The 27,680-nt window shown below is 51.7% G+C and overlaps 2 protein-coding genes and 1 non-coding gene across 3 annotated transcripts; all 3 read right to left on the bottom strand.

The window, feature by feature from the left end:
• Nucleotides 1-1,183: 1,183 nt before the first annotated feature.
• LOC136110946 (ral guanine nucleotide dissociation stimulator-like 1) lies at nt 1,184-12,397 on the bottom strand. Its single transcript, XM_071817734.1, has 16 exons — nt 12,240-12,397; nt 10,686-11,150; nt 9,942-10,052; nt 8,697-9,013; nt 8,164-8,241; nt 7,546-7,730; nt 6,460-6,584; nt 5,594-5,809; nt 5,259-5,362; nt 5,024-5,108; nt 4,556-4,642; nt 4,213-4,245; nt 3,447-3,568; nt 3,120-3,212; nt 2,563-2,701; nt 1,184-2,074 (listed from the first exon to the last, which is right to left on the bottom strand). Exons 1-13 carry the CDS (start codon nt 12,297-12,299, stop codon nt 3,461-3,463), a joined length of 1,974 nt encoding a protein of 657 aa, XP_071673835.1. The 5' UTR covers nt 12,300-12,397; the 3' UTR covers nt 1,184-2,074; nt 2,563-2,701; nt 3,120-3,212; nt 3,447-3,460.
• Nucleotides 12,398-16,983: 4,586 nt separating this feature from the next.
• LOC136110726 (ral guanine nucleotide dissociation stimulator-like 1) lies at nt 16,984-20,753 on the bottom strand. Its single transcript, XM_071817733.1, has 9 exons — nt 20,733-20,753; nt 19,895-20,110; nt 19,560-19,663; nt 19,325-19,409; nt 18,857-18,943; nt 18,514-18,546; nt 17,748-17,869; nt 17,421-17,513; nt 16,984-17,002 (listed from the first exon to the last, which is right to left on the bottom strand). Exons 1-7 carry the CDS (start codon nt 20,751-20,753, stop codon nt 17,762-17,764), a joined length of 654 nt encoding a protein of 217 aa, XP_071673834.1. The 3' UTR covers nt 16,984-17,002; nt 17,421-17,513; nt 17,748-17,761.
• A 5,708-nt stretch (nt 20,754-26,461) lies between these two features.
• On the bottom strand, nt 26,462-26,546 carry LOC136111034 (small nucleolar RNA SNORD45). Its single transcript, XR_010652703.1, has one exon. It is a non-coding gene; the product is annotated as a small nucleolar RNA SNORD45 (small nucleolar RNA).
• Between the last annotated feature and the right edge of the window lie 1,134 nt (nt 26,547-27,680).

The following is a 27,680-nucleotide window of genomic DNA, read 5'->3' as shown; positions in this document are numbered from 1 at the left end:
GATATGCTTATACCACAGTCCATTTACAACCTAAACATCAGATATAAAATGAGAATTACATATACAACTCGGTTCAACACATTTAGCTATTAAGCCATTCTCATTTTCATTTATACTGGGCATTCACATCAATAACACTAATAGTAGTTACATCACCAATCCCGTGTCAACTTCAATTTCAGTTCCCCTGGTTCTTGAGTTACTTTCCAGGTTCTTTCTTCCATCAGGGCTCCTTTAACTCGAGAGACGCGTGTCCATCCTTTCCCTGCCCTCCCAACAGCTGTTTCTGTAGTTAACAAAACAAGAAAAGGTCCCTCCCATCATGGGGTTGGAGTTTCTTCTTTTCAGGTTTTCATTAGTGTTGTCCCCATATCTACCAGAAATTCTACTTGTTTGTTCATTTGGGTTTCTTCTTCCCAATGCGGTGAGCACCACCCAGGCTGCTCACCCAGAAGGACTAAAACTGCTTCCCAGTGCAACCCCAAACACCCTTCACTTCAGCAGGTGACCGCACTTGTGCTTTCAGCTCCTGGGCTGGTGCTGTCCGGGCTTTCCCTGCTCAGCACTGACTGTGTTTTGGGAAGGCAGGAGCCAGTGCAAACCCTTCTCCGCTGTTCTGCTCTTTTTCTGCTCTTTTTCCCCTTTCCTGTGAAGCTCAGCTGCTCCATGAGTTATTGTGTTCTCCTGTGAGCGTGGGGTTTGTCCTCTGCTGTGGAGCACGAGAGCGAAGCCCCCGGAGCCCCGGCTGGTGCAGACCCCGCAGCGAGGGTGACAGACCCGGAGCCAGGAGCAGTTTCCCCAGGGTGAGGAGCAAGTGGAGCTGCTCACACCAAGGTCACAGGCAGGGTTGGTGCACGTCACCGGTTCTAAGGCTGTCACCAGAACCTGACAACCTGACAACAGTGTGCTGTCTCCCCGGGCAGTTGAAGTACAACCAGAACGCAAGAGGCAGCTTAAATTCGGGGTCGTCTTTTTGCCAGGAGCAACAAATGCCGTGATGGAGACAACGGGGAAAAGGTGGAAACTCTCAGACCGCGGTGCAGTCTCAGAGAGGAAAAGAGATGAACGAGACACTGATGAGCGGGAAGAGTTGACGTATTTATCATAGAAACATTAAAGGTTATAGAGAGATGGAATGTTACACGAGATCAAATATTTAAATACATTCGCTCCAGACACAAAATAGTGTTAAAAAGTTCATCTATTTATTATAGATACATTAAATATTATACAAAGCTCAAAGATGATCTAAAGATCAAACATTAAAATCTACTAACTCCAGACAAGAATTGGTGGGAAAACGTTTGCATATTTATTATATAAGTATTAAATATTAAATAAAGATTAAATAGAATACTGCTCTAGAAATGCAGCAGGAAATCACAGCCTCTGCTCTCCTGAGCAACCGCTCGGAGAGGTGAGACCTTGTTCTCAGCAGCCATCGAATCCGCAGCAAGAGCTGCCCCAGCTGCTGTTTGCAGACATCCATTAATCCACAGTCTCCCCTGCTAAACACTTTCTGCGATGTCCTGCAAAGATTCTGGGCCTTGGAGCTGGGTTTGCTGGGGAAGGGGCACCTTGTGTCACAGCTCACACACCCCAGTGCTGAGCTGGACACACAACAGCCGGCGCTGGCAGAAGAGCAGGGGCAGCAAAGCCGGCACTTGCTCAGAGTGCTTCCCTTGGCATTGTTGATCAAATACAAGCTTCAATTTCAAAGCCAGAAACCTTGAGAGATGCTCTTTGCAAACCTCTCATTCATCCCCTGCTCCACATGTTTTGATTTGTAACATCGGTCACGTTCCCTGTCAAGGAGGTCTGATCGGGGAATAGGTGTTTCCGAAACTAAAAGCACCATTCAAGTCACCTGGGGTGAAAACACCACCCACAGTAACAGCGCTTTGCTGTTCCCACCACTCACCAGGATGCTCCTGTAGATGTTGCCGCTTCTGTCCTCTTCTACGCTGGTGCGGATGACGCAGCTCTCTCCGCTCTGCTGGTTGTAGACTGGCAGGACTGGCGGCACTTCTTTTGATGGAACGGGAGTCACGGAGCCGGGGCACTTCTTGGAGCACTTGTCATCAGATGGCAGCAAGGGGGGAGACGAGATCAAACACATTCATTACCATTGAATTTCAAAGATCCAAAAGCTAAAGATGACACTCTTCAGCACAACAGCCTTAACAAGGGCTTCGGCAACCCAGTTAAGGCAGCTTAGGTCAAGAGAGCAGAGTCTGCAGGACAAAGCTCCCTGGGAACGGAACCCAGCCCAGACCAGGCTTGGTCTGGGCAGTTCCTGGCAGGTCAAACCACAGGGCTGGTGAGCTCTGACCTCACCTGCTTCTCACTTGCTCAGCTGCTCTGCCTGCCCCAGAATTAGGCTGGGCTGATGTACATGAGCCCTCCCCCCAAAATCGCCTTTCCCAGAGCTCAGGTCCCTCCATTCCACTGCCAGCAACGCTCCAGTCAAGATCCACAGGCTTGGGCAAGCGCCTGGGGCCGCCGGCAGCGTCAGCAGCCTCGCACAGGCTGTTTGTGCTGAACACAGGGCCCGGGCCCTACCTTGTGCTGAGGCTCCTCAGCAGTGTCGGTGGGAGGGACGATGGTGACGGTGCTGTCCCCAGAGCTCCCACCTGGAGCAGGTTTGGGCTGCGCGTTGACGGGGGTGCTGAGAGCGCTCACCCCCAAGCCCAGGAACGGCCTAGGGGAGAAAAGAAAGCACAACAGAGCTGGGCTGAGCACAGCTGTCACTTGCTTCAACAATCTGACCTGCTGTTGTGTTTTCCTATCTCGAGTGGCCTATTGTTTGTGTGTGTATAGCAAATTAGACTCTATCCTTATTTGCTCTGTTTTGCTGCTGCAAATTTGAATTGAATTTATAATCCAGCACTAAAATCGTTCCTTTGTTTGACACCTTAGAGTTATTTCTGAAGTCTTTAGTCGATAACCCTCATGGCTACTTACACCAATAGAAAGAGACAACAGCAATACGTATTTCTAGCTGGCGGTGTCTCCTCGCAGCACTGCAGTGCTCTGGATCCCCAGCCAGGTTTGTCAGCTGGTGTTTGATTTATTCCAGTTCATATTCACACACCAAACCCCCTCCCCGTTGTACTCACAGGCTGAATCTCTTCACCACGCTCTTCTGAGCTCTGCCCGCTGCGGTGCTCTGGTCAGGAGCTGCTCCTTCGATTTCACGTGACAGACGGAAACTGCAGAACAGGCAATACCGTTAGTTAAATATCTCAAAGTGGCCATATCTGAGAAGCCCTGGGTCACTCCCACGTCCCAGAGGGTTCATCCCCACGAGGAGGAGCGCAGCTCTGTGCGTGTGTATTTCCACTCTCCGGGAGCAGCTCCTGGCAGCGCAGAGCTCAAGGCTGAGAGAACCTGAACCTGCCTGCGGGGGAAGAAAAGCTGCTTCGCCAGCTGGGCTGAGACCCTACCTCTCCTCATCACTTCAATGCCGCTGCCTCCTAAACCACTGCACGAATTTCTCATCTCCTGTCACGCAATAGCTGTTACATGAGGACTGCAACAGCTTAATTTGTGCGATTACTTCAAACTCCTAAGAAAACAAATAATAAAATAGGAATTCTAATTAGAAAAATCAAGCCAGTCTCGTTAATACACTAAACACACGCAGCAACAGATCCAGGACAAACTGCCCTCGGACAGAGGAAACCCCGGCACCTTCGCTCCTACTGATCTCTGACCAACAAGGCTCAGGCTGGAAGGCAACGCTCAGCCTTGATTTCTCGGTCCCAGGTACCCGCTTCGCTCTCTGCACCTTTGACCCACAACTATTTACTGCAGCACAAGGAAGATGGTCACAGACTGCATCTTGTGGCCAGCAAAGGTCTCACGCCAGCAGGTCTGATGCGCTCCCAGCACACAGAACACGCTCGTGTAACGTGTTCCCGTGAACACCAAACGGGGGGAACGTGCCCCAGACGTAACTCCCGCGGCAGCGAGTGCCCTGCGGCTCCTCTTCCCCTGCTGCCCGCATCTAAAAGGAATTTCTCTTCCCGCGCCGCCCCGCACAGCCCGGCAGAGGTTCACAGCGTGCCGGGGACTGTTCCTTCCTCACCCTCTGAGTAACGTGAGCGGCTGTTGGATACGCCCAGCAAAGACAACAGGCCTCGCCAAGAGAACGCTCTAGCAGAGAGCGTCAGGCACTAACGATCACAGAACAGTCACCGTTCCACTTACCCTTCGCCGCTTCTCAAAATTGATCAGGCCGCCCTGTTGGAAGGACAGAGAAGGGATCGGAGGAGAAGAGCACAGGCTCGGCTGGAGTTGATCACAAACAGGATGAACAGGATGAAGTAGCGACACCAAGGGACGGGCCAGAGCTGCCCTGACCAAAGGCCTCTACAAAGACCCGTTTCCAGCTCTAGGATAAGCCACAGCACTCGTGTACCTGAGTCTATTTGTTAAATACATTCCTCTCTTTTTAAGAACTGCACTAGCACCCAGTGGAAGATGCAGGAGCAGACACAGTGTCTGCAAGGGAGGGAGGAGATTTAGGATTCCAAAAATTGCCCCAAATTACCTCGAGATAGTCCTGAAGGGCTGTGTCCAGCATGACGAGGTCAGTGAGGAAGGTACCCAGGTAAGGTACCGTGCCTTGTGTGACTCCCTGCAAACGGTCAGAGCAATGGTGGATTAATTGACTGAGAAGTAATAATTATACTAATTAGAATACTCCTGTGGAAGCAAACCAAATACAACTAGTCTGCTTCACCAAACAGCGCTCTTGTAAATGATGCTTTCACGACATCATCCTTGGTATCTCAGCCAGCGGTTCATGTCTGCACAGAGCGGTATATAAGCCAAAGTGCTCATTCGTAGCTCCTCTGCGTCAAATCTCGCTGTGCGGCACCTCTCGCCCCAGCAGAAAAGCCGGGATTTACAGACCCGTCTTCCCCAAAGCACCGCATACGGGAGCTCATTGGTCAGGAACAGGGCTGAGCTCGGCTTTGGGTGAGATCACAACCTGGCAACTCAAGCTCATTCCCACCTTCAGCAGCAGCTCCCTGCTCGTCGCAAAGTTGTCACAGTCGGAGAAGATTTCGCAAAGCTCTTCGAACATCAGCATTGTGTCCCTGTACAGGAAAAGATTCAATGATTTAAGTTGTTTGTAAGCACTCTGAATCAGATCAGGGGACAATTTTTTTCTCAAGAATCGTTAACAGTTGGGCACAGAAAAGATAAAAGCACCAAAATACATCCAGTGACACACTGCACAGCCTTACTTTGGAACGCAGGCCCAGGTCTTCTTCAGGCGATAAACCGAGGTGGACTGCAAGGCGGAAACGATGGCCTTCAGAGACGAAAAGTTGTTCAGGATCCTACATTGCTGTGAAAGGAGCGGTTAGAAACACAGGAGCGTTAAACGTCAGCATCACCAATAGTCAGTGCTCTTCTGTCTGCCCCGTGTCCTGCTTGCTGCACATTCTCCCTGCTAAGCGGGCAGCTCTACAAATACTGAGCATCAAAAATATCACTCCCCGCTACAACCCCCCTGTCCCCTCCCAGCTCCACGGCACCCGCACAAGGAACGTTAAACAGTCGCGAATAAACGCTTTACACGTCCGATACGGATCCACTTCTCCAAGATCTTCGCTCTTGGCTGTGTCTTTAATTCTTTGCTCTCCAGGATGGTGCTGAGCACGCAGTTGGTGACGGCGTTGAACTGCGAGATGGTGGCTCTGATGCTCTGTGCCAGCTGTTTGTTCTCTTTCTTGTCCCTTCGGGACCAGATGCAGCCCAGGCAGTGGTGGGGCACAACGTTCTGGAAGAGTGTCTAGAGGGAAACAGAGGTGTCCAACTCAGCCTGGAGCGCTACTGCCCACAGCAAGAAATGCACGGTTACAGTACAAACTGCAGCTGAATCCAGTATGGTATTAAAAGGGAAATATTGGTTTTCTCTCCAGTTTAAAATATACACTTTGGTATAACTCTTTAGGCCTGACGCCCTAAAAGAAGTGTCAGCTAAACTGTCCTGGAAAAATAAAAGACACCTTTCTATCACTTACATTACCAGGGGGAAAGATTTCTATATCATGATACTTTTGAAAGAGATTGATACAAATAAGCCAAATCGGAGCACTACAGTTACAAAGTACTTCTACATCTTCAGGTGAGGTAGCCTAAGATACAGTCAAAATACGCTATTTCTGAGGGGTCAAATGCTAAACTTTGCAAAATAGGCCACACAGTCTACATCCACACTGTATAACAAAAAGACAAACACCTTCAGAAGAACTGAAGGAAAAGCCCAATCAATGAAGCAAGTCTGGATAACCAAGCAGAGCTGCGCTCTGTGTCCCAGCAACAGAGCGGTTCTGGAACAACAGACTTACACCGATATAAGTTAAAAAACAAACAAACAAACAATGAGAAGCCCAGAACTCTTTCCCCGAGCATTTCAAGTAATACCTATGATCTACATACCGCGTCCATGTATGTCAGCTGTTCTGCCACCAGGTCTTCTTGGAACAACGAGAACTCTTCTGGGCCGCTGATCTCCAGTTCCTCTTCCTCGTCCGGGGTGCAGGGAGAAAGGCTGTGGAACGCGTCTGGCCAGCGGGGAAAACACGAGTCAGTGAATTTATACAGAAAACAAGTAATCAAAGCAGGTATTTGGAAAATCACTACATAGAAGAACAGAACATGCAAAGGGACCTGCGTGGGGTAACGGCCTCACCGTGCTGCATATTTTAGGGAGATAGAGAAGGTCCAGAAGATTAAATGGGCAAAGAGAAGGTAGAAGAAAAAGAAATAGGGAGAACTGAGCTGTTCAGGGTCTCTTAGCTGAGAAGTGCCTTAACCCATTCACTAACCATTCTTTGGAAAGAACAAACCCACCAACCCCCCCACAACAACTCCTTATTAACACTGCAGAACTTTGATAATCTGCTTGTCAGCATTTACGCATTCTATACTCTGAAAAACAGCTGAACTGCAAAGAGACAAGACTGCAATTATACTCCCAAAATATTACGCTGAGAATGCTCTTATGTCCACGTTTCAAGGGAAGAGGAGGAGAAGGGAGAGAGACCAGTTGGAAAGTTAAAACGTGCTTTGCTAGTACTACTGATGAGGAGAGAAAGTAATGCAAAATATACGAAACCAATCGTGGCTCCAGCAGCTTCAGGACAGGCCCCCGGACGCCCTGGGCTGGACTCGGCACTAAACCAGAGCTGGATTCAGGGCTGCAGGGCTGTACAGAATTGATCAGCAGCCTTGGCTGCCGCAGCACTAAGTCTAAACCTGGGCCTTTTCTGCACACCAGTCCTACCGTTATGCGCTCCAGAGCCAACGGGGTCTGAAAAACACGCAGGTAACGTGAGAAAAATGCATGTAGTAGAACTCAGTCTGCCTACTAAGGCTGGAAGTTGATTCCAGTACTCATTCACATACCACGTGAGCTCTTACGACTTTTCGGCTCACGGCACAGGAAGCTTTGTGCTCTGGATAAGGGGATGTGTCAGGCTTGACGCTGGGAGAACACACAGACAGCAGAGAAAGGTACTTTACCATCATTCTCCCATTCTTCTTTCTGGAACTGCTCCAGGAGGTTCTGCGCCCTCTTCTCCGGGTCAGAGCCGGGCATGTTCTTCTTCAGATAACTCAGCACCTTCTGCAGACACACGTACTCGGGCGGCTCTCGGAAATCGTCGGCACATTGGTCGAGCCAGGCTTGTAAAATCGAAGCCATCGCACTGTGAGCAAATTCAGAGAGAACACATGGGTTGTATGCAGCAGGTATTGATGCAATCGCATGGATCTGTACCTAATATAACAACAGGAACACTGAGACATTCATCCCCCACGTGAGGGCAGTATGGACACTTCTGTGAGCACAGAATTTAATTTGTTCTTTTTAGGCAAGAAATATTATTAAGATAATACTTCATAGGAAACTAAAGGCTGCTTCTTCAATTACACCTTGAGAAACCAGCGCAGTCATTCATATTTTCTCTGCGTTGTATTATTGGATGTGTTATGAGACAGCTGATACTTGGCCTTTACACAAGCTCCTTGAAGCAAACAGGGCTGTGAATTGTCAAATGAAACAACAGCTCTGCTGCCCACGTCCCGCTCCAGCACCGAACCCTGACTGGGGCTCGCTGGGCGCTGCAAAACCAAACTTACGTCCTGAGCACTGTGCTGGATCCGGGGGAATTCTGGGTTCCATGTTCTTCAGAGCCCGAGATCTCCAGGTTTCCGTATCTGAAAAAATGAGATGGCTGTTTAGAGGAACCTCTACTGAGCAACCCAAACAGCGTAATCCATATACAATTGGCATAAACATATAGATATTGGCATATTCATATACAATTGGCATGAAGACAAGGGCTTCATGCTGGACAATTCCACCGTGGCTGGGGAAGCTGCGGCAGAGATGAAGGGTTTGCACATATCCCCCGTGCACTGGTCTTTTTTTAAGGGACAAGCTGTATTGGTTTTCTTGTGTCGGTCCCAGTTTGGTTCCTTAGCGGTCAGACCACGCACGCTTTCCCCACCTGGCGCTTAAGCTTTAATGAGATTTGGGATGTGGGCAACGTGCATTTACACATGGTGTGTTTACGCTGAAATCCTGAATTTTGCAGGATTCTTTTCTGTCAACGTCCCCCTGTCGTGTATAATAAATGACGGCTCAGTTTCCATTCTGTCCCGGCTCTCACCTGTCCAGGAGCAGTTCCAGGACTGTGCTGGTGGAAGCAAAGGCCCTGTACGTGGAGAGGAAGATGCTGATGTATGTGAAGTCATTATCGGCAAAGGCCCTGTACGTGGAGAGGAAGATGCTGATGTATGTGAAGTCATTATCGGCAAAGGCCCTGTACGTGGAGAGGAAGATGCTGATGTATGTGAAGTCATTATCGGCAAAGGCCGTCGGAAGCGTCTCCACCAGCTTTTCCAAAGTTCCAGCTTTCAGGGCCCTGCTGTTGCACGTCTCGTCCGGGCTGACAGTGTGTCCTGCAGGGAACTGGTCCCCTTCAGCCTACAAAGTGGAAACAAAGACAAAGCACAAAACTCAGACAGAAGCCAGAGCCCCGACAGAGCTTGCACAACGAAACACAGATTCCATTCCACCTTTTCACAGGAATAGTCCATCTCTAGTTACTAAACAATTTTGTCGGTTTGGGCTCTCCAAACACCAAATGCTGTATCAAATACTGGAGGACAATCAAGACATTTCTTATTGAAACAGCCAAGTGTTTCCAGTGCTTAAGCTGTAATCTCCTGGTTGCCTTTGAAACTGACCATTCTCTCATAACAGGGCCAACCATTCAAAAACCCCGGATGCTTTCTTAGCATCCAGAAGTTTAAGAAAGGTTTGTCAGACTTCTTGCAGCATGAAAGATCTAAGTTCCTTCACTTACTCCAACCTCTACAAGAAAATACTAAGCAAGGTTTCAAGCTTCTCAGTACTTAAAGGAATTGGTAATAAAGCCCAACTCACTCAAAATGAACAAAAACAGTTGTATTCCTTTCAACACGGGTTCTATGAAATTTTCAGTTAGAGCTGCATTTCTCTCAGACACATCCACTACCAGCCAACGCTTTTCAGCTGAAAAGCCTCCAAATCACTCTACAAATGCAGCATCACTAAGAACTCTTCCCATCAGCTGGAAAATGTACAGGAGGTCAAAAATACTTTCTGCTGTTTCTCCCGGTAAAAACAGGAGGCAGAGATGGGAAATCTGCCACTCAAAGTCTCTATACTACCAACCTGGACACTACACCAAAGCAAGTTCTTATATTATTGCCTTGGATCCTGAAGAAAATGTAGAAACATCGCAACATAACATGAAAGTTCTACCCACCTCCTGACCCTCTGGCTCAAACTGCCACAGCTGCACCGATTGCAATGAAGTGAGGACACTTTGATCAGCTGGGGGCTTGGCGACCATGCCAGCTTTACTTACCCCGAGCCATCTTGCTCCTTCGCTGTCAGTCTGCTGGATCTGCGCTCTTCTCAGGCTGTCGCAGTCAACAGCTCCTTCTTGTGCGTCTTCAGCTCCATCCTCAGTTGTGCTCTGCCAGGAAAAGGGCCAAGAGAAACAAGTCAGAGAGAAAGGAACATGGTCCCTGCACAAGCGCAGGCTGCAGACACCAGCATGCCAGCACCAGGATCTCACAACACCTCAACAACGCTCACTTCAGTTGCCACTTTTTAGCTGCCTTCAGTTACCTGGGCCTTTTTGGGCTTTTAACTGAAAGCAGAGAGGAGCTGAGTGCACAACTTACTGCACAAGTCAATGAAAGAGGTAAGAATTAAACCAGAGAGTCCAGATCTCCTGAACCCCACCACTAACAGCCGCTGTATTAACATGCTGATACATGTTGAGGAGCAAAGCACTAGAGAATTGAAAACAGATGTAACAATTAACTTCAGAAATACATATACTGGTCCCCCTGCAACCACATAATGCTTTTTCTGCATACATACCACTTGAATAATTAAAGTTTCAGGGCTTTACTGACTACCATAGCCTTAAGCACAGCAACAACTCAATTAGAAAGGATTTGAGTGCAGTGCAACCAAATCCTGGTTTGGGGAAGCTGGGGTTTGGGGTTTTTTTGGGGGTTGCTTTTCTGGTTTTTTTTACCTCTTTTAAATCTAAAATATCCCTAAGTCATACAGAACTGTCTGTGCACCAGTGACTTGCCTCTTGAACGCTCTGTGGAACCTCCACGTCTTCCCCAGGTTGGTTCCTCACATTTTCTTCCAGGCTCTGTGGAGTCTCCACGTCTTCTTCAGTTGGCTCGCTTGGAGTCTCCTCTGTGCACTCTGCAGTCTCTGTGTCTTCCTCTGTTGCCTTGCTTAGACCGTTCTCAACGCGCTCTGGAGTCTCTGCGTCTTTGTCTGATACCTTGCTTGTAGTCTCCACATCTTCCTCTCTTGTCTCGCTTAGAGTCTGCTCAATGCGCTCTGGAGTCTCCTCAACGCGCTCTGGAGGCTCCTCAGTACACTCTGGGCTCTCCACTTCTTCCTTGGTTGGCTTGGTCAGAGTCTCCTCAAGGCTGTGCAGAGACTCCACATCTTCCTCGTCTCTCTTCTGCCTGGGTGTCCTCCTCCTTGGTCTTCTCCAGCATCTCCAAAGAGACAGGTTCCGAAAGGGGAAGTTCCGAGCCTGTTAGAAAACAACGGAAAAACAGTTTTGAATTGCAGATAGCAACACATTTACTTTTAACGTCCTTGCAAAAGTACCGGGACAAGATCACATGAACCCTGAAATTCAGACACTATTACAATGCAAAAAATAGATAGGATCATAGAAACATTTTGGTTGGAAGAGACCATCGAGTGCAACCGTCAACCCACCCCTGGCACTGCCCCATGTCCCTCAGGACCTCATCTATGTCCCTTTTAAACCCCTCCAGGGATGGTGACCCCACCGCTGCCATGGGCAGCCTGTTCCAATGTCTAATAACCCTTTCACAGAATCACAGAATCCCAGAATGTCAGGGGTTGGAAGGGACCTGGAAAGCTCATCCAGGAGCAGGAACACCCAGCTGAGGTTCCACAGGAAGGTGTCCAGGCGGGTTTGAATGTCTGCAGAGAAGGAGACTCCACAACCTCCATGGGCAGCCTGGGCCAGGCTCTGGCACCCTCACCATGAAGAAGTTTCTTGTCAAATTTAAGAGGAACCTTTTGTGTCTCAGTTTGTACCCGTCACCCCTTGTCCTGTCACTGGTTGTCACTGAGAAGAGCCTGGCTCCATCCTCCTGACACTCACCCTTTACATATTTATAAACATTAATGAGGTCACCCCTCAGTCTCCTCTTCTCCAGCTCCAGAGCCCCAGCTCCCTCAGCCTTTCCTCACACGGGAGATGCTCCACTCCCTTCAGCATCTTGGTGGCTGCGCTGGACTCTCTCCAGCAGTTCCCTGTCCTTCTGGAGCTGAGGGGCCACAACTGGACACAATATTCCAGGTGTGGTCTCCCCAGGGCAGAGCAGAGGGGCAGGAGAACCTCTCTGACCTACTGACCACCCCCTTCTAACCCACCCCGGGTATCATTGGCTTCCTGGCCACAAGGGCCCAGTGCTGGCTCATGGTTTTCCTTCCTCAGTGTGATATATCACACTATATTTCAAATTTAATCTCTTTTTTTTAGCCATGCCTTTTAAGAAATGAGAAAGCATTACACAAATCCCTTTTATGAAGTGAAACTGCAAAAAGAACTATTACATTTTTTAGCACTAAAGGGACAATTTACCTGGGGAGGGCGGGCGGCGGGGCCCGGCTCGCTCATACCCGTCCGCAGCAGGGCCCGCATCCGATCCCGCACATGGCGCTGTGTCCGCGTCCGCAGGCAGGGCTGCTGCCGGCTCCGCCAGCCCCGCACTCCCGCTCTCTCTCGCACCGACCGCTCGCCCCCACGCTAACGGCGGCGACGGCTCCGCCGGCACCACGGCGACCGGACGCGGCCTCGCGGCGGCACGCGCCGCCCGCAGCCGGCCAATCGCAGCTCGCCGCCGCTCCGCGCGCGCCCCCTTGCCCCGCCCTCAGCCCGCCCGCAGTCCGAGCCCTTGCTCAGCCGGACAAGGCGCCGGGAGCGGGACAGACGGACCGAGCCGGGAGCGTGGGCATCAGACTGTGCGTGGAACACAACGTGTGCTGCGGCAGAGCCCGGGGCGAGCGCTCCCGGAGCTGCTTCACGCACACGCACCACGCGCTGGGATTTTACTCCTGGCCCTTTAAAGATTCCTAGCACAATTGCTTACATACAGTTCTGAACTAGATATTCATTCTGTGGCTTAAAGTGTTAGTTCGTTAGTAGGCTCTTACTATGTAGTTGGTTAACCCTTTAAAATGTTATTTCCCTCTATCAATATAACTTCATAAACAAGTTTCCTAACTTTTTACATAGAACTTCACCACCTTTTCCTTTTCCAGGTTCAGAGCCCGTGCCCCATTTGGTTATATCTGTAAACATTAAACATCTTCTCAGCACGAACCACAGCTGCATTTCTCACAGTTCCCCTTTTTGCTTTTTATCCCATTGATTCGTGCTTTGACTTCAAAGTTAGCCAGCACCTGCCTAAAATCATTAATTTATACCCCGTTCCTTTTGCTGCCATTTCAGGATCGATAGGCATGGCTGAGATTTGCATGCCTTGGACTGCTGAATGTAGTAACTGAATAAAGCACGGGATCATGCATGGCACAAACAGTAAACGCAGAAATGCACATACTATCACGAACCCTATTTTCTTCCACCAGGCTACAGTTTCGAGACCAATATCCATTAGGTGGACCTGGCCACCAAGTGGGAGGAATAGAGGTACTTGACGAATTTGCCCTCAACGCTAACTGACAAGGGGTTCGTCCAACGTATTCAGTCATTTGAGACCCCCCACATATCCAGCACGAGGTGACATTTAATTCTCGGGCTGTCTTTTCCATAAGATCTATAAACAGGTTTTTCCCTGCTGTCGGTAATTGTAATCCTTTGTCTTTTTGCCTTATTTCCTCATACCAATCACTGCTGTTCTGTACCAATTGCTGTTGCTCTTGCTTTCCTTTTAATTCCTGAGTGGCACTCTTAACTAACTCCTCCTTCTACTGATCTTGCACTCCCCCTCCATCTGAATAGCCCCACTCACCACCTTGTGTAAAACAGATCCTCTGTTCTCCCCTAGGGCAGGAGGCAGAGCCTACAGCGAGTCCACCTTTCTCTAGGTTAGTTGCTACCCATAATTCCTGCCCTTGGATTTCACACTTCTCCAATTTTTTTCTATCATAACATCCAGAATTAATAGGAGCGTGATAATGTAGAACATATTGGGTTAGTCTCCCTATTCTCACACGCTCGTAGCACTTGGTACAGGGATTGGCCAGGCTAAGTTGGGAACAATAAGTCACCACTGCTAGCAAGGGGATCAGGTCCAGGGTTCTGCACCCTCTGCCTCTCTGGCCGACCAGGCTGCAGCCGCAGCCGAGTTCGTCATCTTCTCGGCAGCAAGGGCCGTGTCCCCGCCTTTCCTGTTTTTACCGTTAGCGTGGCGACTTTTTATCGTTTCCCAACTCTTGGCCTTCACTTCCCAGGAACAACAGGAGCAACACGGAATGTGGTTTCTCTGTCTGCACTCTGTTCTCCTCATCACTGGTGGGCTCTAAATTCCCATTCACCCCTTCAGTAAATACCTCCCACCATTCTCCGCTATTCTTTTTCTATTCTTCCAGCGGCAACTGGAATCCTCAACTGAGCCCCGGTTTCCTTATCTTCTGTTCTTAGACATTTCTTACACAATCCTGTCGGTAAGTTTCCTTTGTGGATATGCTTATACCACAGTCCATTTACAACCTAAACATCAAATATAAAATGAGAATTACATATACAACTCGGTTCAACACATTTAGCTATTAAGCCATTCTCATTTTCATTTATACTGGGCATTCACATCAATAACACTAATAGTAGTTACATCACCAATCCCGTGTCAACTTCAATTTCAGTTCCCCTGGTTCTTGAGTTACTTTCCAGGTTCTTTCTTCCATCAGGGCTCCTCTAACTCAAGAGACGCGTGTCCATCCTTTCCCTGCCCTCCCAACAGCTGTTTCTGTAGTTAACAAAACAAGAAAAGGCCCCTCCCATCATGGGGTTGGAGTTTCTTCTTTTCAGGTTTTCATTAGTGTTGCCCCCATATCTACCAAAAATTCTACTTGTTTTGTTCTTTTGGGTTTCTTCTTCCCAATGCGGTGAGCACCACCCAGGCTGCTCACCCAGAAGGACTAAAACTGCTTCCCAGTGCAACCCCAAACACCCTTCACTTCAGCAGGTGACCGCACTTGTGCTTTCAGCTCCTGGGCTGGTGCTGTCCGGGCTTTCCCTGCTCAGCACTGACTGTGTTTTGGGAAGGCAGGAGCCAGTGCAAACCCTTCTCCGCTGTTCTGCTCTTTTTCTGCTCTTTTTCCCCTTTGCTGTGAAGCTCAGCTGCTCCATGAGTTATTGTGTTCTCCTGTGAGCGTGGGGTTTGTCCTCTGCTGTGGAGCACGAGAGCGAAGCCCCCGGAGCCCCGGCTGGTGCAGACCCCGCAGCGAGGGTGACAGACCCGGAGCCAGGAGCAGTTTCCCCAGGGTGAGGAGCAAGTGGAGCTGCTCACACCAAGGTCACAGGCAGGGTTGGTGCACGTCACCGGTTCTAAGGCTGTCACCAGAACCTGACAACCTGACAACAGTGTGCTGGCTCCCCGGGCAGTTGAAGTACAACCAGAACGCAAGAGGCAGCTTAAATTCGGGGTCGTCTTTTTGCCAGGAGCAACAAATGCCGTGATGGAGACAACGGGGAAAAGGTGGAAACTCTCAGACCGCGGTGCAGTCTCAGAGAGGAAAAGAGATGAACGAGACACTGATGAGCGGGAAGAGTTGACGTATTTATCATAGAAACATTAAAGGTTATAGAGAGATGGAATGTTACACGAGATCAAATATTTAAATACATTCGCTCCAGACACAAAATAGTGTTAAAAAGTTCATCTATTTATTATAGATACATTAAATATTATACAAAGCTCAAAGATGATCTAAAGATCAAACATTAAAATCTACTAACTCCAGACAAGAATTGGTGGGAAAACGTTTGCATATTTATTATATAAGTATTAAATATTAAATAAAGATTAAATAGAATACTGCTCTAGAAATGCAGCAGGAAATCACAGCCTCTGCTCTCCTGAGCAACCGCTCGGAGAGGTGAGACCTTGTTCTCAGCAGCCATCGAATCCGCAGCAAGAGCTGCCCCAGCTGCTGTTTGCAGACATCCATTAATCCACAGTCTCCCCTGCTAAACACTTTCTGCGATGTCCTGCAAAGATTCTGGGCCTTGGAGCTGGGTTTGCTGGGGAAGGGGCACCTTGTGTCACAGCTCACACACCCCAGTGCTGAGCTGGACACACAACAGCCGGCGCTGGCAGAAGAGCAGGGGCAGCAAAGCCGGCACTTGCTCAGAGTGCTTCCCTTGGCATTGTTGATCAAATACAAGCTTCAATTTCAAAGCCAGAAACCTTGAGAGATGCTCTTTGCAAACCTCTCATTCATCCCCTGCTCCACATGTTTTGATTTGTAACATCGGTCACGTTCCCTGTCAAGGAGGTCTGATCGGGGAATAGGTGTTTCCGAAACTAAAAGCACCATTCAAGTCACCTGGGGTGAAAACACCACCCACAGTAACAGCGCTTTGCTGTTCCCACCGCTCACCAGGATGCTCCTGTAGATGTTGCCGCTTCTGTCCTCTTCTACGCTGGTGCGGATGACGCAGCTCTCTCCGCTCTGCTGGTTGTAGACTGGCAGGACTGGCGGCACTTCTTTTGATGGAACGGGAGTCACGGGGCCGGGGCACTTCTTGGAGCACTTGTCATCAGATGGCAGCAAGGGGGGAGACGAGATCAAACACATTCATTACCATTGAATTTCAAAGATCCAAAAGCTAAAGATGACACTCTTCAGCACAACAGCCTTAACAAGGGCTTCGGCAACCCAGTTAAGGCAGCTTAGGTCAAGAGAGCAGAGTCTGCAGGACAAAGCTCCCTGGGAACGGAACCCAGCCCAGACCAGGCTTGGTCTGGGCAGTTCCTGGCAGGTCAAACCACAGGGCTGGTGAGCTCTGACCTCACCTGCTTCTCACTTGCTCAGCTGCTCTGCCTGCCCCAGAATTAGGCTGGGCTGATGTACATGAGCCCTCCCCCCAAAATCGCCTTTCCCAGAGCTCAGGTCCCTCCATTCCACTGCCAGCAACGCTCCAGTCAAGATCCACAGGCTTGGGCAAGCGCCTGGGGCCGCCGGCAGCGTCAGCAGCCTCGCACAGGCTGTTTGTGCTGAACACAGGGCCCGGGCCCTACCTTGTGCTGAGGCTCCTCAGCAGTGTCGGTGGGAGGGACGATGGTGACGGTGCTGTCCCCAGAGCTCCCACCTGGAGCAGGTTTGGGCTGCGCGTTGACGGGGGTGCTGAGGGCGCTCACCCCCAAGCCCAGGAACGGCCTAGGGGAGAAAAGAAAGCACAACAGAGCTGGGCTGAGCACAGCTGTCACTTGCTTCAACAATCTGACCTGCTGTTGTGTTTTCCTATCTCGAGTGGCCTATTGTTTGTGTGTGTATAGCAAATTAGACTCTATCCTTATTTGCTCTGTTTTGCTGCTGCAAATTTGAATTGAATTTATAATCCAGCACTAAAATCGTTCCTTTGTTTGACACCTTAGAGTTATTTCTGAAGTCTTTAGTCGATAACCCTCATGGCTACTTACACCAATAGAAAGAGACAACAGCAATACGTATTTCTAGCTGGCGGTGTCTCCTCGCAGCACTGCAGTGCTCTGGATCCCCAGCCAGGTTTGTCAGCTGGTGTTTGATTTATTCCAGTTCATATTCACACACCAAACCCCCTCCCCGTTGTACTCACAGGCTGAATCTCTTCACCACGCTCTTCTGAGCTCTGCCCGCTGCGGTGCTCTGGTCAGGAGCTGCTCCTTCGATTTCACGTGACAGATAGAAACTGCAGAACAGGCAATACCGTTAGTTAAATATCTCAAAGTGGCCATATTTGAGAAGCCCTGGGTCACTCCCACGTCCCAGAGGGTTCATCCCCACGAGGAGGAGCGCAGCTCTGTGCGTGTGTATTTCCACTCTCCGGGAGCAGCTCCTGGCAGCGCAGAGCTCAAGGCTGAGAGAACCTGAACCTGCCTGCGGGGGAAGAAAAGCTGCTTCGCCAGCTGGGCTGAGACCCTACCTCTCCTCATCACTTCAATGCCGCTGCCTCCTAAACCACTGCACGAATTTATCATCTCCTGTCACGCAATAGCTGTTACATGAGGACTGCAACAGCTTCATTTGTGCGACTACTTCAAACTCCTAAGAAAACAAATAATAAAATAGGAATTCTAATTAGAAAAATAAAGCCAGTCTCGTTAATACACTAAACACACACAGCAACAGATCCAGGACAAACTGCCCTCGGACAGAGGAAACCCCGGCACCTTCGCTCCTACTGATCTCTGACCAACAAGGCTCAGGCTGGAAGGCAACGCTCAGCCTTGATTTCTCGGTCCCAGGTACCCGCTTCGCTCTCTGCACCTTTGACCCACAACTATTTACTGCAGCACAAGGAAGATGGTCACAGACTGCATCTTGTGGCCAGCAAAGGTCTCACGCCAGCAGGTCTGATGCGCTCCCAGCACACAGAACACGCTCGTGTAACGTGTTCCCGTGAACACCAAACGGGGGGAACGTGCCCCAGACGTAACTCCCGCGGCAGCGAGTGCCCTGCGGCTCCTCTTCCCCTGCTGCCCGCATCTAAAAGGAATTTCTCTTCCCGCGCCGCCCCGCACAGCCCGGCAGAGGTTCACAGCGTGCCGGGGACTGTTCCTTCCTCACCCTCTGAGTAACGTGAGCGGCTGTTGGATACGCCCAGCAAAGACAACAGGCCTCGCCAAGAGAACGCTCTAGCAGAGAGCGTCAGGCACTAACGATCACAGAACAGTCACCGTTCCACTTACCCTTCGCCGCTTCTCAAAATTGATCAGGCCGCCCTGTTGGAAGGACAGAGAAGGGATCAGAGGAGAAGAGCACAGGCTCGGCTGGAGTTAATCACAAACAGGATGAACAGGATGAAGTAGCGACACCAAGGGACGGGCCAGAGCTGCCCTGACCAAAGGCCTCTACAAAGACCCGTTTCCAGCTCTAGGATAAGCCACAGCACTCGTGTACCTGAATCTATTTGTTAAATACATTCCTCTCTTTTTAAGAACTGCACTAGCACCCAGTGGAAGATGCAGGAGCAGACACAGTGTCTGCAAGGGAGGGAGGAGATTTAGGATTCCAAAAATTGCCCCAAATTACCTCGAGATAGTCCTGAAGGGCTGTGTCCAGCATGACGAGGTCAGTGAGGAAGGTACCCAGGTAAGGTACCGTGCCTTGTGTGACTCCCTGCAAACGGTCAGAGCAATGGTGGATTAATTGACTGAGAAGTCATAATTATACTAATTAGAATACTCCTGTGGAAGCAAACAAAACACAACTAGTCTGCTTCACCAAACAGCGCTCTTGTAAATGATGCTTTCACGACATCATCCTTGGTATCTCAGCCAGCGGTTCATGTCTGCACAGAGCGGTATATAAGCCAAAGTGCTCATTCGTAACTCCTCTGCGTCAAATCTCGCTGTGCGGCACCTCTCGCCCCGGCAGAAAAGCCGGGATTTACAGACCCGTCTTCCCCAAAGCACCGCATACGGGAGCTCATTGGTCAGGAACAGGGCTGAGCTCGGCTTTGGGTGAGATCACAACCTGGCAACTCAAGCTCATTCCCACCTTCAGCAGCAGCTCCCTGCTCGTCGCAAAGTTGTCACAGTCGGAGAAGATTTCGCAAAGCTCTTCGAACATCAGCATTGTGTCCCTGTACAGGAAAAGATTCAATGATTTAAGTTGTTTGTAAGCACTCTGAATCAGACCAGGGGACAATTTTTTTCTCAAGAATCGTTAACAGTTGGGCACAGAAAAGATAAAAGCACCAAAACACATCCAGTGACACACTGCACAGCCTTACTTTGGAACGCAGGCCCAGGTCTTCTTCAGGCGATAAACCGAGGTGGACTGCAAGGCGGAAACGATGGCCTTCAGAGACGAAAAGTTGTTCAGGATCCTACATTGCTGTGAAAGGAGCGGTTAGAAACACAGGAGCGTTAAACGTCAGCATCACCAATAGTCAGTGCTCTTCTGTCTGCCCCGTGTCCTGCTTGCTGCACATTCTCCCTGCTAAGCGGGCAGCTCTACAAATACTGAGCATCAAAAATATCACTCCCCGCTACAACCCCCCTGTCCCCTCCCAGCTCCACGGCACCCGCACAAGGAACGTTAAACAGTCGCGAATAAACGCTTTACACGTCCGATACGGATCCACTTCTCCAAGATCTTCGCTCTTGGCTGTGTCTTTAATTCTTTGCTCTCCAGGATGGCGCTGAGCACGCAGTTGGTGACGGCGTTGAACTGCGAGGTGGTGGCTCTGATGCTCTGTGCCAGCTGTTTGTTCTCTTTCTTGTCCTTTCGGGACCAGATGCAGCCCAGGCAGTGGTGGGGCACAACGTTCTGGAAGAGTGTCTAGAGGGAAACAGAGGTGTCCAACTCAGCCTGGAGCGCTACTGCCCACAGCAAGAAATGCACGGTTACAGTACAAACTGCAGCTGAATCAGAGGCCTCGCTGCTCACAGGGGGGACAGCAGGCAGTGACAGGCCCGGGGATGACAGGCCCCGCCTCCCCTAGGGGGCGCTCGGCTGGGCCAAAGGACGTTTCCTTGCTTTATATTTTCTACCACATTCATCTTGAGACGAGGAGGAAAGCCATCAGACAGTACCACTGTTCAAAAACAGGTACAGACCTGGACTAAGATGTTTACAAAAGGTGTTTTTCCACTAATTGTTGTTAAAAACACACTAAACTCATGTGATGTTTGTCTCCCTTGTTTTTCCACTCGTTCACAGACCAGGCCCAAGGACATTCACACATCCCATGCACTTGGGGGCGGTTATCCGGCCCGAGATACCATTCTCACGAGTCTGGGCTATAACTTTTTACAATTACGAGAAATGTACTTCAAAGTAATCTGTCCAAGGCCCTTTATATGTTATTATGTTAGTATTATGTCTTTGACCGTCCAGATGGTCATGTTAGTATTGATCTTCCTTTATCATCCAGGTGGCTGGAACCGCACATCTTGCTTGCCCACATTTTACTTTCCAACATGGGTCCTCAAGACATTATCTTAGAATCTCTCACATATGGCCAGTTGAACAGCTTGTCAGAGGAAACAAGGTGAAGTGGGTGCACTCTGATGAAAACAAGGTTTCATACAAGTTTAGCATTGTTTTACTTATCTAGTAATACTATATAACAGATTTAAAGCAGTGCAGAGAATGCCACGTTGTACACCTCATGTTGCAAACATCGGCACTGAGCGTATTTCTGATATGAAATACAGGTGGATGCCTCTTGCAAAATTTTTGTTTCCTTATAGAATGTTTTTCCATTTTGTTTTCCATTGTCTGGACTGCTTTTCCTATTTCTCTTTTTTTTTTTCCATCCTAGGATGTGAATGTAACTTCCTACGATCGGCTCTTTGGGAAAGAGAGTGAAATGCAGGTGTTCACTTTGCTCTAGTTGGGAGGGGAGCAAACACAGCAGTTTTGACTATTGATGTGATTCAGAGCAGCACATCAGGCACATGCGCTGGGTGCAGCTTTTTAGTGCAATACTTGCAGAATCATGAGGGTAAAAACGTCCTCTGCTGAGGCCACGACATGAGGGGCAACGTGTCGGGCAGAGTGACAGAGAGGACCCAGGTGTCCGGGCACCGGCACAGCAGTGGGAGCATGGACACGGACACACATCCACACGCAGGCGTAGCTTTGCTGAAGGGATTTACTGATCATGAGAGGGAAATGGCCCAGGGCTCCCAGGGGATCAGACGGGGTCATCCAGGGATGATCATCTCCTCATGTCACTGGAGGGGGACAGGACACGGCTGTCACCATCAGTTTCAGTTCTGAAATCAGAGCCCAAAATGAGATCTCCAGTGTCAGCTGGGACATGAGGGGAGGCTTCTCCCCACCGTCTCTCTGCAGAGACCCAGGGAAGGAGAGAAGAGTTGGAGCCCTCAATCAACCCAGGACAAGACTCGGTTCTCCTGAGATCCATGTGGCACCCAGAGCTCCTTGGCCAGTGTGTCATTAGCCCCGGATGCCCCTACATCTCCCAGAACCCTGCCCAGCCCTCAGGGTGACCCTTGGGGTCTGTAAGGCCCCAGAGCCCCAGCCTGGCCTGCACGGTGACCCTCTGGGTCCGTAGAGCCCCGCTGGGTGCAACAAAAGTCATGGGGGCAGCTCTGTCCAGCGTGGCCTGGGACACAGAGCATGGACAGTCTCCTCTGTTTGCTTCTAGATCCACGTTCTGCCCACCCAGGACCCTTTGTGGGGCTGGAGATGCCCTGATGCTGCTCACCAGCAATGGAGGAGATGGCTGCACTAGCACTTCAGCATCTGGAAGATCTGGAACCTGGTGTTTCTGCTGCAAAACATCATCCACCCTGACAGACAGAGGGAGCTGGGGAGAAAGGTTGGGTGAGGGACACACTTGGGTGCACTGGGAGGCAGGGGAAAGCGATGGGGTCCTTGGGAAGGTGACTCCAGGGAAAATGGGGTGCGTGAGTTTGTGTGGTGGGGCACAGAAAGCAGTGGAGGTCCTGGGGAAGGGGCTGTGTCCTGGGGTATCGTGGGGTGCACTGGGCTGTAGTGGGTTGTGATGGGATGGAAGGGAATGCAATGGGAGCCCTGGGCAATGGGGCATCCCTGGGAAAACACTGGGGAGCAGGGATGTTCTGTGGGGCTGCAGAGGGTGCATGGGAGTGTACTGGGGCACACTGGCATGTTCTGGGGCACACCGGGATGCCCTGGAGTTTCGTGGCCGTGGGAGGGAGGGTGTGGGGCAGCAGAACTTGTGACACCTACCGCAGCCCTCTTCACTCGCCCCAGTTTGAGTCCCTCCTGTAGAGAGACCATGAGACCTCACTGGTCACTGGGATGTCCCAGCCCGAGCAAGGGAGGGGAGGACCAAGGTGCCCTCCAGTTCCCCAGACTGGATGCCCTCCAAGTCCGCCCCACTACTCACATGCAGGAGAGACCCTCCACTTGCTTCCAGCAATGTTCCTGGAAATGCCTATGAAAGAAGAGAAAGGGGTTGGAGACAAATGGGGCTGTGGGTGGGGCACAGGTGTCCCCAGCCCCACCCAGGCCCATGGATTCTCCCTCATCTGAGCGTGAAAATCCCTTCTGCTCCCCCCAACCTCATTCCTCCAAGTTTCACCTGGGATACCTGTTCATGGCGGACCAGGGCTTGGGTTGGAGAAAAGGATAACATGGGAATTTGGGGCCTCCAAGGAGGACGGTGGCTGGGGGGGACCCAGAGGCAGGGCACTGTTGTGAACTCGCAGAACCCAAGGGACCGGGCTGGGGGTGCTGGAGGGACAGGACTGCATGGGATGCAAGTGAGGGGTAAAGAATTCAAGGGGAGGGGACATGGGGAATTCAGGTGAGGTTGTTGGTGGGGGCAGGAGGAAGAGGACAGCAGAGGAACAAAACGCGGGGATCGGGAAAGTGCTTGGGAGGGGGTGTTCAAGGAGGGGGATCTGGGGGCACTACCGCAGGGGACAGGGTGAAAGGCAAAGGACGGAGTGGAAAGATGGAAAGAAAGGCATTGGCATCCATCAAAGGGAGAGCATTTGGCGACCCTCTATAGGACACAGAGGAGATCCTGAGGAGGAGATACCTGAGGGGTCTTAAAGGATGGAATGGGGAGGCCCAAAGAAGAGGGGTGTGGGGGCACCAAGACAAGAAACCGGGAGGGGCCCTCACTGGAGCCTCACCTGCGCATCCTCTGGGGTGCACAGCAGGATGGTGAAGAGCAGGGCCACGCTGAGCACTGCGACCTTCATCTTCCTCTGCGGTGCAGGGAGTCCTGGGTGATGCCAGAAAAGGTGAGGGCACCTTTATCCCTCCCAGGAGGACTCCCTGCCCCTCCCCACACCTCCAGCCCCCAGGGCAAAGCTTGGCAGAGACACCCGCCCTGGCAACCCAGCCTTGGCACAGAGTCACTCCCGCCTTGAGCACTGATCCAGCTGCCTTCCCTGGCATCAGTGCCGCTTCCTGCATGGGGCAGCTGCACGGGGAAGGGCCCAGGCATCCACAGTGGTGAGGGGGGACAGCAGTGTGTCCCTGACAGCCAGACACCCTATGGTGATGACCCACTGCTCCAACTCGAAACCATCCTGCAACAACCCCAAAAGCCTGATCCCCCCACCTGCCAGTGCCCCTCACCTCCCAGCACCACCATCTCCCAGTGCCCCTCAACTCCCATGCCAGTCTTTCCCTATGGAACCCCCCCAGCGATGACACCAGCCTCAAATCTGGGGTCTCTAAGCACAATTATCTCTGAGCCCTTTCCAGCCCCTTAAATAAATGAGGGGCTGGGAGTCACTCCTCTTCTTGGGGCACCAGGGACCCCAGGATTAGGGAACTCTGGGAGGTGGGAGGACAGCTGGGGCAATGTGGACAGCTGGTGACTGGGATCCTCAGTCACTGGTGGCGCTGCCAATGGGGAGCACTGGTGAATCCTGGGCTCTGGGAGAGGAGGGCTGGGCTTGGGGGAAGTGCTGGGGTGGTGTCAGTGCCCAGCTCCAGCCCACCCCATTTCCCTTGCACCGCCAGCCCCCAACTGGTCCAGTCTGCAGCCACAGCTGAGAACAGAGCAGAGGGAACATCCCCTGCCCTGGCTCTCACCTGTCCCTGTCCGGGGTCACTGTGCCCTCCCAGACAACCCGGGTCCTGCCCTGTAGAGCTGATCCCACATGGTGGGTCCCAGTGTCCCTGTCCCCAACAAGGCTCTGGCTCCAGCCCTGTCCCTTCCTGGGACTTGGCCACAGCTCACCAAAGGCCCTTGTCCCCACCGAGTGCCCCTTCAATGCCCCCATCCTCGGCCCAGGCCAGCGCTGTCCCTGAGCAGGACGTGGCCATCCAGAGGGACGTGATGAAGCGGGCGCTTGTTCCCAGGCAGCCGCTCGGAGCTCATTGCAGGACAGAGCTCCCCTGGCACGAGGAGGGATGTTTGCTCCCACAGCGGCTCTGATAAGCTCTGTTTGCCCGGGGCCCATGGCACAAGAAGCCCGTTCACCAAGATCGGTGCCTCACAGAGTGACCGATCAGGGGATCCAGGGCAGTTAAAGCAGCCTGGAAGCCTGGGCTCCCCCAGCCCTGGCAGCGGGCAGAGCCCACAGAGAAGGGCAGTGCTGGGGCAGCGGGGAGGAGCAGGTCCTGGGGCACCCGCACGCCTGGGGCTCCCTGGCTGCCCTGGGCACAGGCTGGAGCCCAGAGGCCGGGGGGTCCCAGGGGAGCAGCTGGACAGCCAGGGTGCCGCTCTGCTTCGGGACAGCCTGGGGAGTCCTGCTGGAGTGGGGCTCAGAGCAGCTGGGGGATGGAGCTGTGTCCCCAGGGGCACGGCCTCCCCTGCCCTCTCCCCCGCCCGCCTTGCAGCTCTCCCTGGCTTTTTGCGGGGCGCGGGGTTCCCTTCACTGCACCCCTGGCCCAAACATCCCCATCCTGGGGGCCCTGGTCAGCATCCTCTGGGCACTGTGGGGCAGTGTGACAGTGGGGGAATCAATGGGTTTATAACTCCAGTCTCAGTGGCTGCTGCCCGGGCAACCTGGATGTTGAGCAGTTTCCAGCACCAGTCTGTGCTCACTGACTGGAGCAGAAGAGGGATCTCAGATTCCCAAGACCCGATTTTTGTCCCTGCAGAGCTGGCAGCCCTTCAGGGACATACCTGTGTTTGCTTTGATATTCCTCAGTGGCTGACTCTGGGCTGTGTGAGCATCTCCATGATGTACTTTTACAACCATGTTCTCCGTACAGGCAGCAACACCTTGCCACAGTTCAGCAGCCTCTTGGAAAGTAAATGTGGAAAAGCAAGATGTGCGGTTCCAGCCACCTGGATGATAAAGGAAGATCAATACTAACATGACCATCTGGACGGTCAAAGACATAATACTAACATAATAACATATAAAGGGCCTTGGACAGAGTACTTTGAAGTACGTTTCTCATAACTGTAAAACGTTATAGCCCAGACTCGTGAGAATGGTATCTCGGGCCAGATAACCGCCCCCAAGTGCATGGGATTTGTGATGTCCTTGGGCCTGGTCTGTGAACGAGTGGGAACGTAACTGAAATAAACATCACATGAGTTTAGTGTGTTTTTAATAACAATTACTGGAAAAACATCTTATGTACCATCTTAGTCCAGGCCCATATCTGTCCCCCAAGGAATGTATTTTGGTGTTGGGGCAGGGGAGGAGCACAGACAGGCAGCCCGGACCCCTGGGTCCTCTGCCCTGCTCGGGGAGGGGAGGTCGTTCCCTGTATGATGGGCTCAGCACTCCTGGGCTCACAGGAGATGTCACCCCCTCCAGAAGCCATCTGCTGTTCACAAGGCCACCAGTGCAGCAAGTCAACATTCATTTGATGCAACCAGTCTGTTAGAGCCAGTAATCCTGTGTAAAATCGATGCAAAATTACCACTGTGCTTAACTACAATGTGCCATGGAACAACCAGGCACTGACAAATCTCTCTGTTTTCCCTGGGAAATCACATTTGTGGCACTTTCACCCCCAAATCTCAGCAGCAGCGTTTGTTAACACCGGTTAACAGCTTTGGCTACCCAGAGCTGCCTTCAGCTCACGTGAAAACGTCTCCTCATGCTCATTGTGAGCCCAAGAACGACGCCTCCCCAATGCCCAAACTGAGGAACCTCAAGCAGTGCCCCCTTCTCCAAGGGCTGCGTTACAATCTGTGACAGAAAGGGGCTTCCACAGCCTGGAAAAGCTCCACAAGGAACTGGAGATTCCTGGGTCTCAGAGTAATTCTAGAGCTCAAGTGGTGACAGCCATCAGCTCCAGCTCAGACAATACATGCCAACGCCCATCACTGACCCAGGAAGGCAGCTCTTCCTGTCCTGCCCAACGCCTTCAAATCCAGCACACTTTGTCCCTCCAACAGGAGGCAGCTGATTGATTTCTAACACCACTCTTCTCTGTCTACTTCGAGATGAACCAGACATACGTTATACAAGCAACCAAGTCCCCGCCTGGAAGCAGCGGAGCCTTTTGCCTTCTCCTTCCCACCCCACTTTGCAGGAGAAGGAAAACAAACGGCAGAAGAGACGCTGAGAAATTCAACCACCAAATGGAGAGGGAACCTTTGAGAGCGGGAAAACTTATCCGTACAATGGAGAGAGCTACGCTGAATGAATAACACTGAAAATGAACCCTTCTTGCAGGGTAAAGTGCACAGCAATTCAAGACCTGCTGAACAGACCCCTGCCATTCTCAGCAATAAACAACCCCCAAGGCTCAACCAGCCAGCCAGGGTCACTGCTCTAAATCCAAGCGCAGCTGCACCGACCTGAGCCAACACGGACACAGCCGCCTCCCTTGGCCCACACGAAGCTGCACAGGCCACGTGCTGCTCCAACAGGAACGTGCTGGGGACACCCGGGTTTCTCATGGCGGCCTCTGCGCTGTCACCTGCACAAAGCACCAAGAGACCGGCAGCTGTGGGCTCAGCTCCGGGGGTTCCCGGGACCGGGGTCTCCAAGGGCCCGTTCGCACACGGATCCTTGTGCGCGCGCCCCGACCGCGGGCGCCTCTCCCGCCCCCATCCCGACCCGCCGCTCGCTCCCCCGGACCCGCCGCTCGCCTCCCCGGACCCGCCGCTCGCTCCCCCGGACCCGCCGCTCCCCGCCCCGGACCCGCCGCTCCCCGCCCCGGACCCGCCGCTCGCTCCCCGGACCCGCTCAGCAGCCTCCGCTCAGCAGCCTCCGCTCGCCCCAGCCCTGTAGCCGGAAATTGCGTCACCGGGAGGGGCGAGCCGAGCGGCGCTGCCGGCAGGACCCCGACAGAGCTGTCCGATTATTCGCCTGACCCGCCAAATTTTTATACGAAATGTGAATGAGTTGAACAGTTATTAAAATAACAAAGTCTCTGGCAGCCGTGCCGTCATGGTGGCTCAGTGCAGTGGGAAACCCCCTGAACTGCAGGTCAGCCTCAGCTCTCAGATGAGCTCCTC

Source organism: Patagioenas fasciata, chromosome 21 (assembly GCF_037038585.1).
Source record: "Patagioenas fasciata isolate bPatFas1 chromosome 21, bPatFas1.hap1, whole genome shotgun sequence".
Classification (NCBI taxonomy): domain Eukaryota; kingdom Metazoa; phylum Chordata; class Aves; order Columbiformes; family Columbidae; genus Patagioenas; species Patagioenas fasciata.
The sequence above is the reverse complement of the archived record's forward strand: the minus strand, read 5'-3'. Positions and strand labels throughout refer to the sequence as shown.

Bases quoted from the DNA above. Each gene is read 5' to 3' on its own strand.
- LOC136110946 (XM_071817734.1), bottom strand. From the start codon at position 12,299: ATGCGGGCCCTGCTGCGGACGGGTATGAGCGAGCCGGGCCCCGCCGCC. The intron at 8,242-8,696 runs GTGAGAGCCGGG...TCATTTTTTCAG, and splicing joins CTGGAACTGCTCCTGGACAG to ATACGGAAACCTGGAGATCT. The intron at 4,246-4,555 runs GTAATTTGGGGC...TCCTTCCAACAG, and splicing joins CCCTTCAGGACTATCTCGAG to GGCGGCCTGATCAATTTTGA.
- LOC136110726 (XM_071817733.1), bottom strand. From the start codon at position 20,753: ATGTTGGAAAGTAAAATGTGG. The intron at 19,410-19,559 runs GTAAGGCTGTGC...TTTCCTGTACAG, and splicing joins ACCTGGGCCTGCGTTCCAAA to GGACACAATGCTGATGTTCG. The intron at 17,870-18,513 runs GTAAGTGGAACG...TTGTTTTCTTAG, and splicing joins ATTTTGAGAAGCGGCGAAGG to GAGTTTGAAGTAGTCGCACA.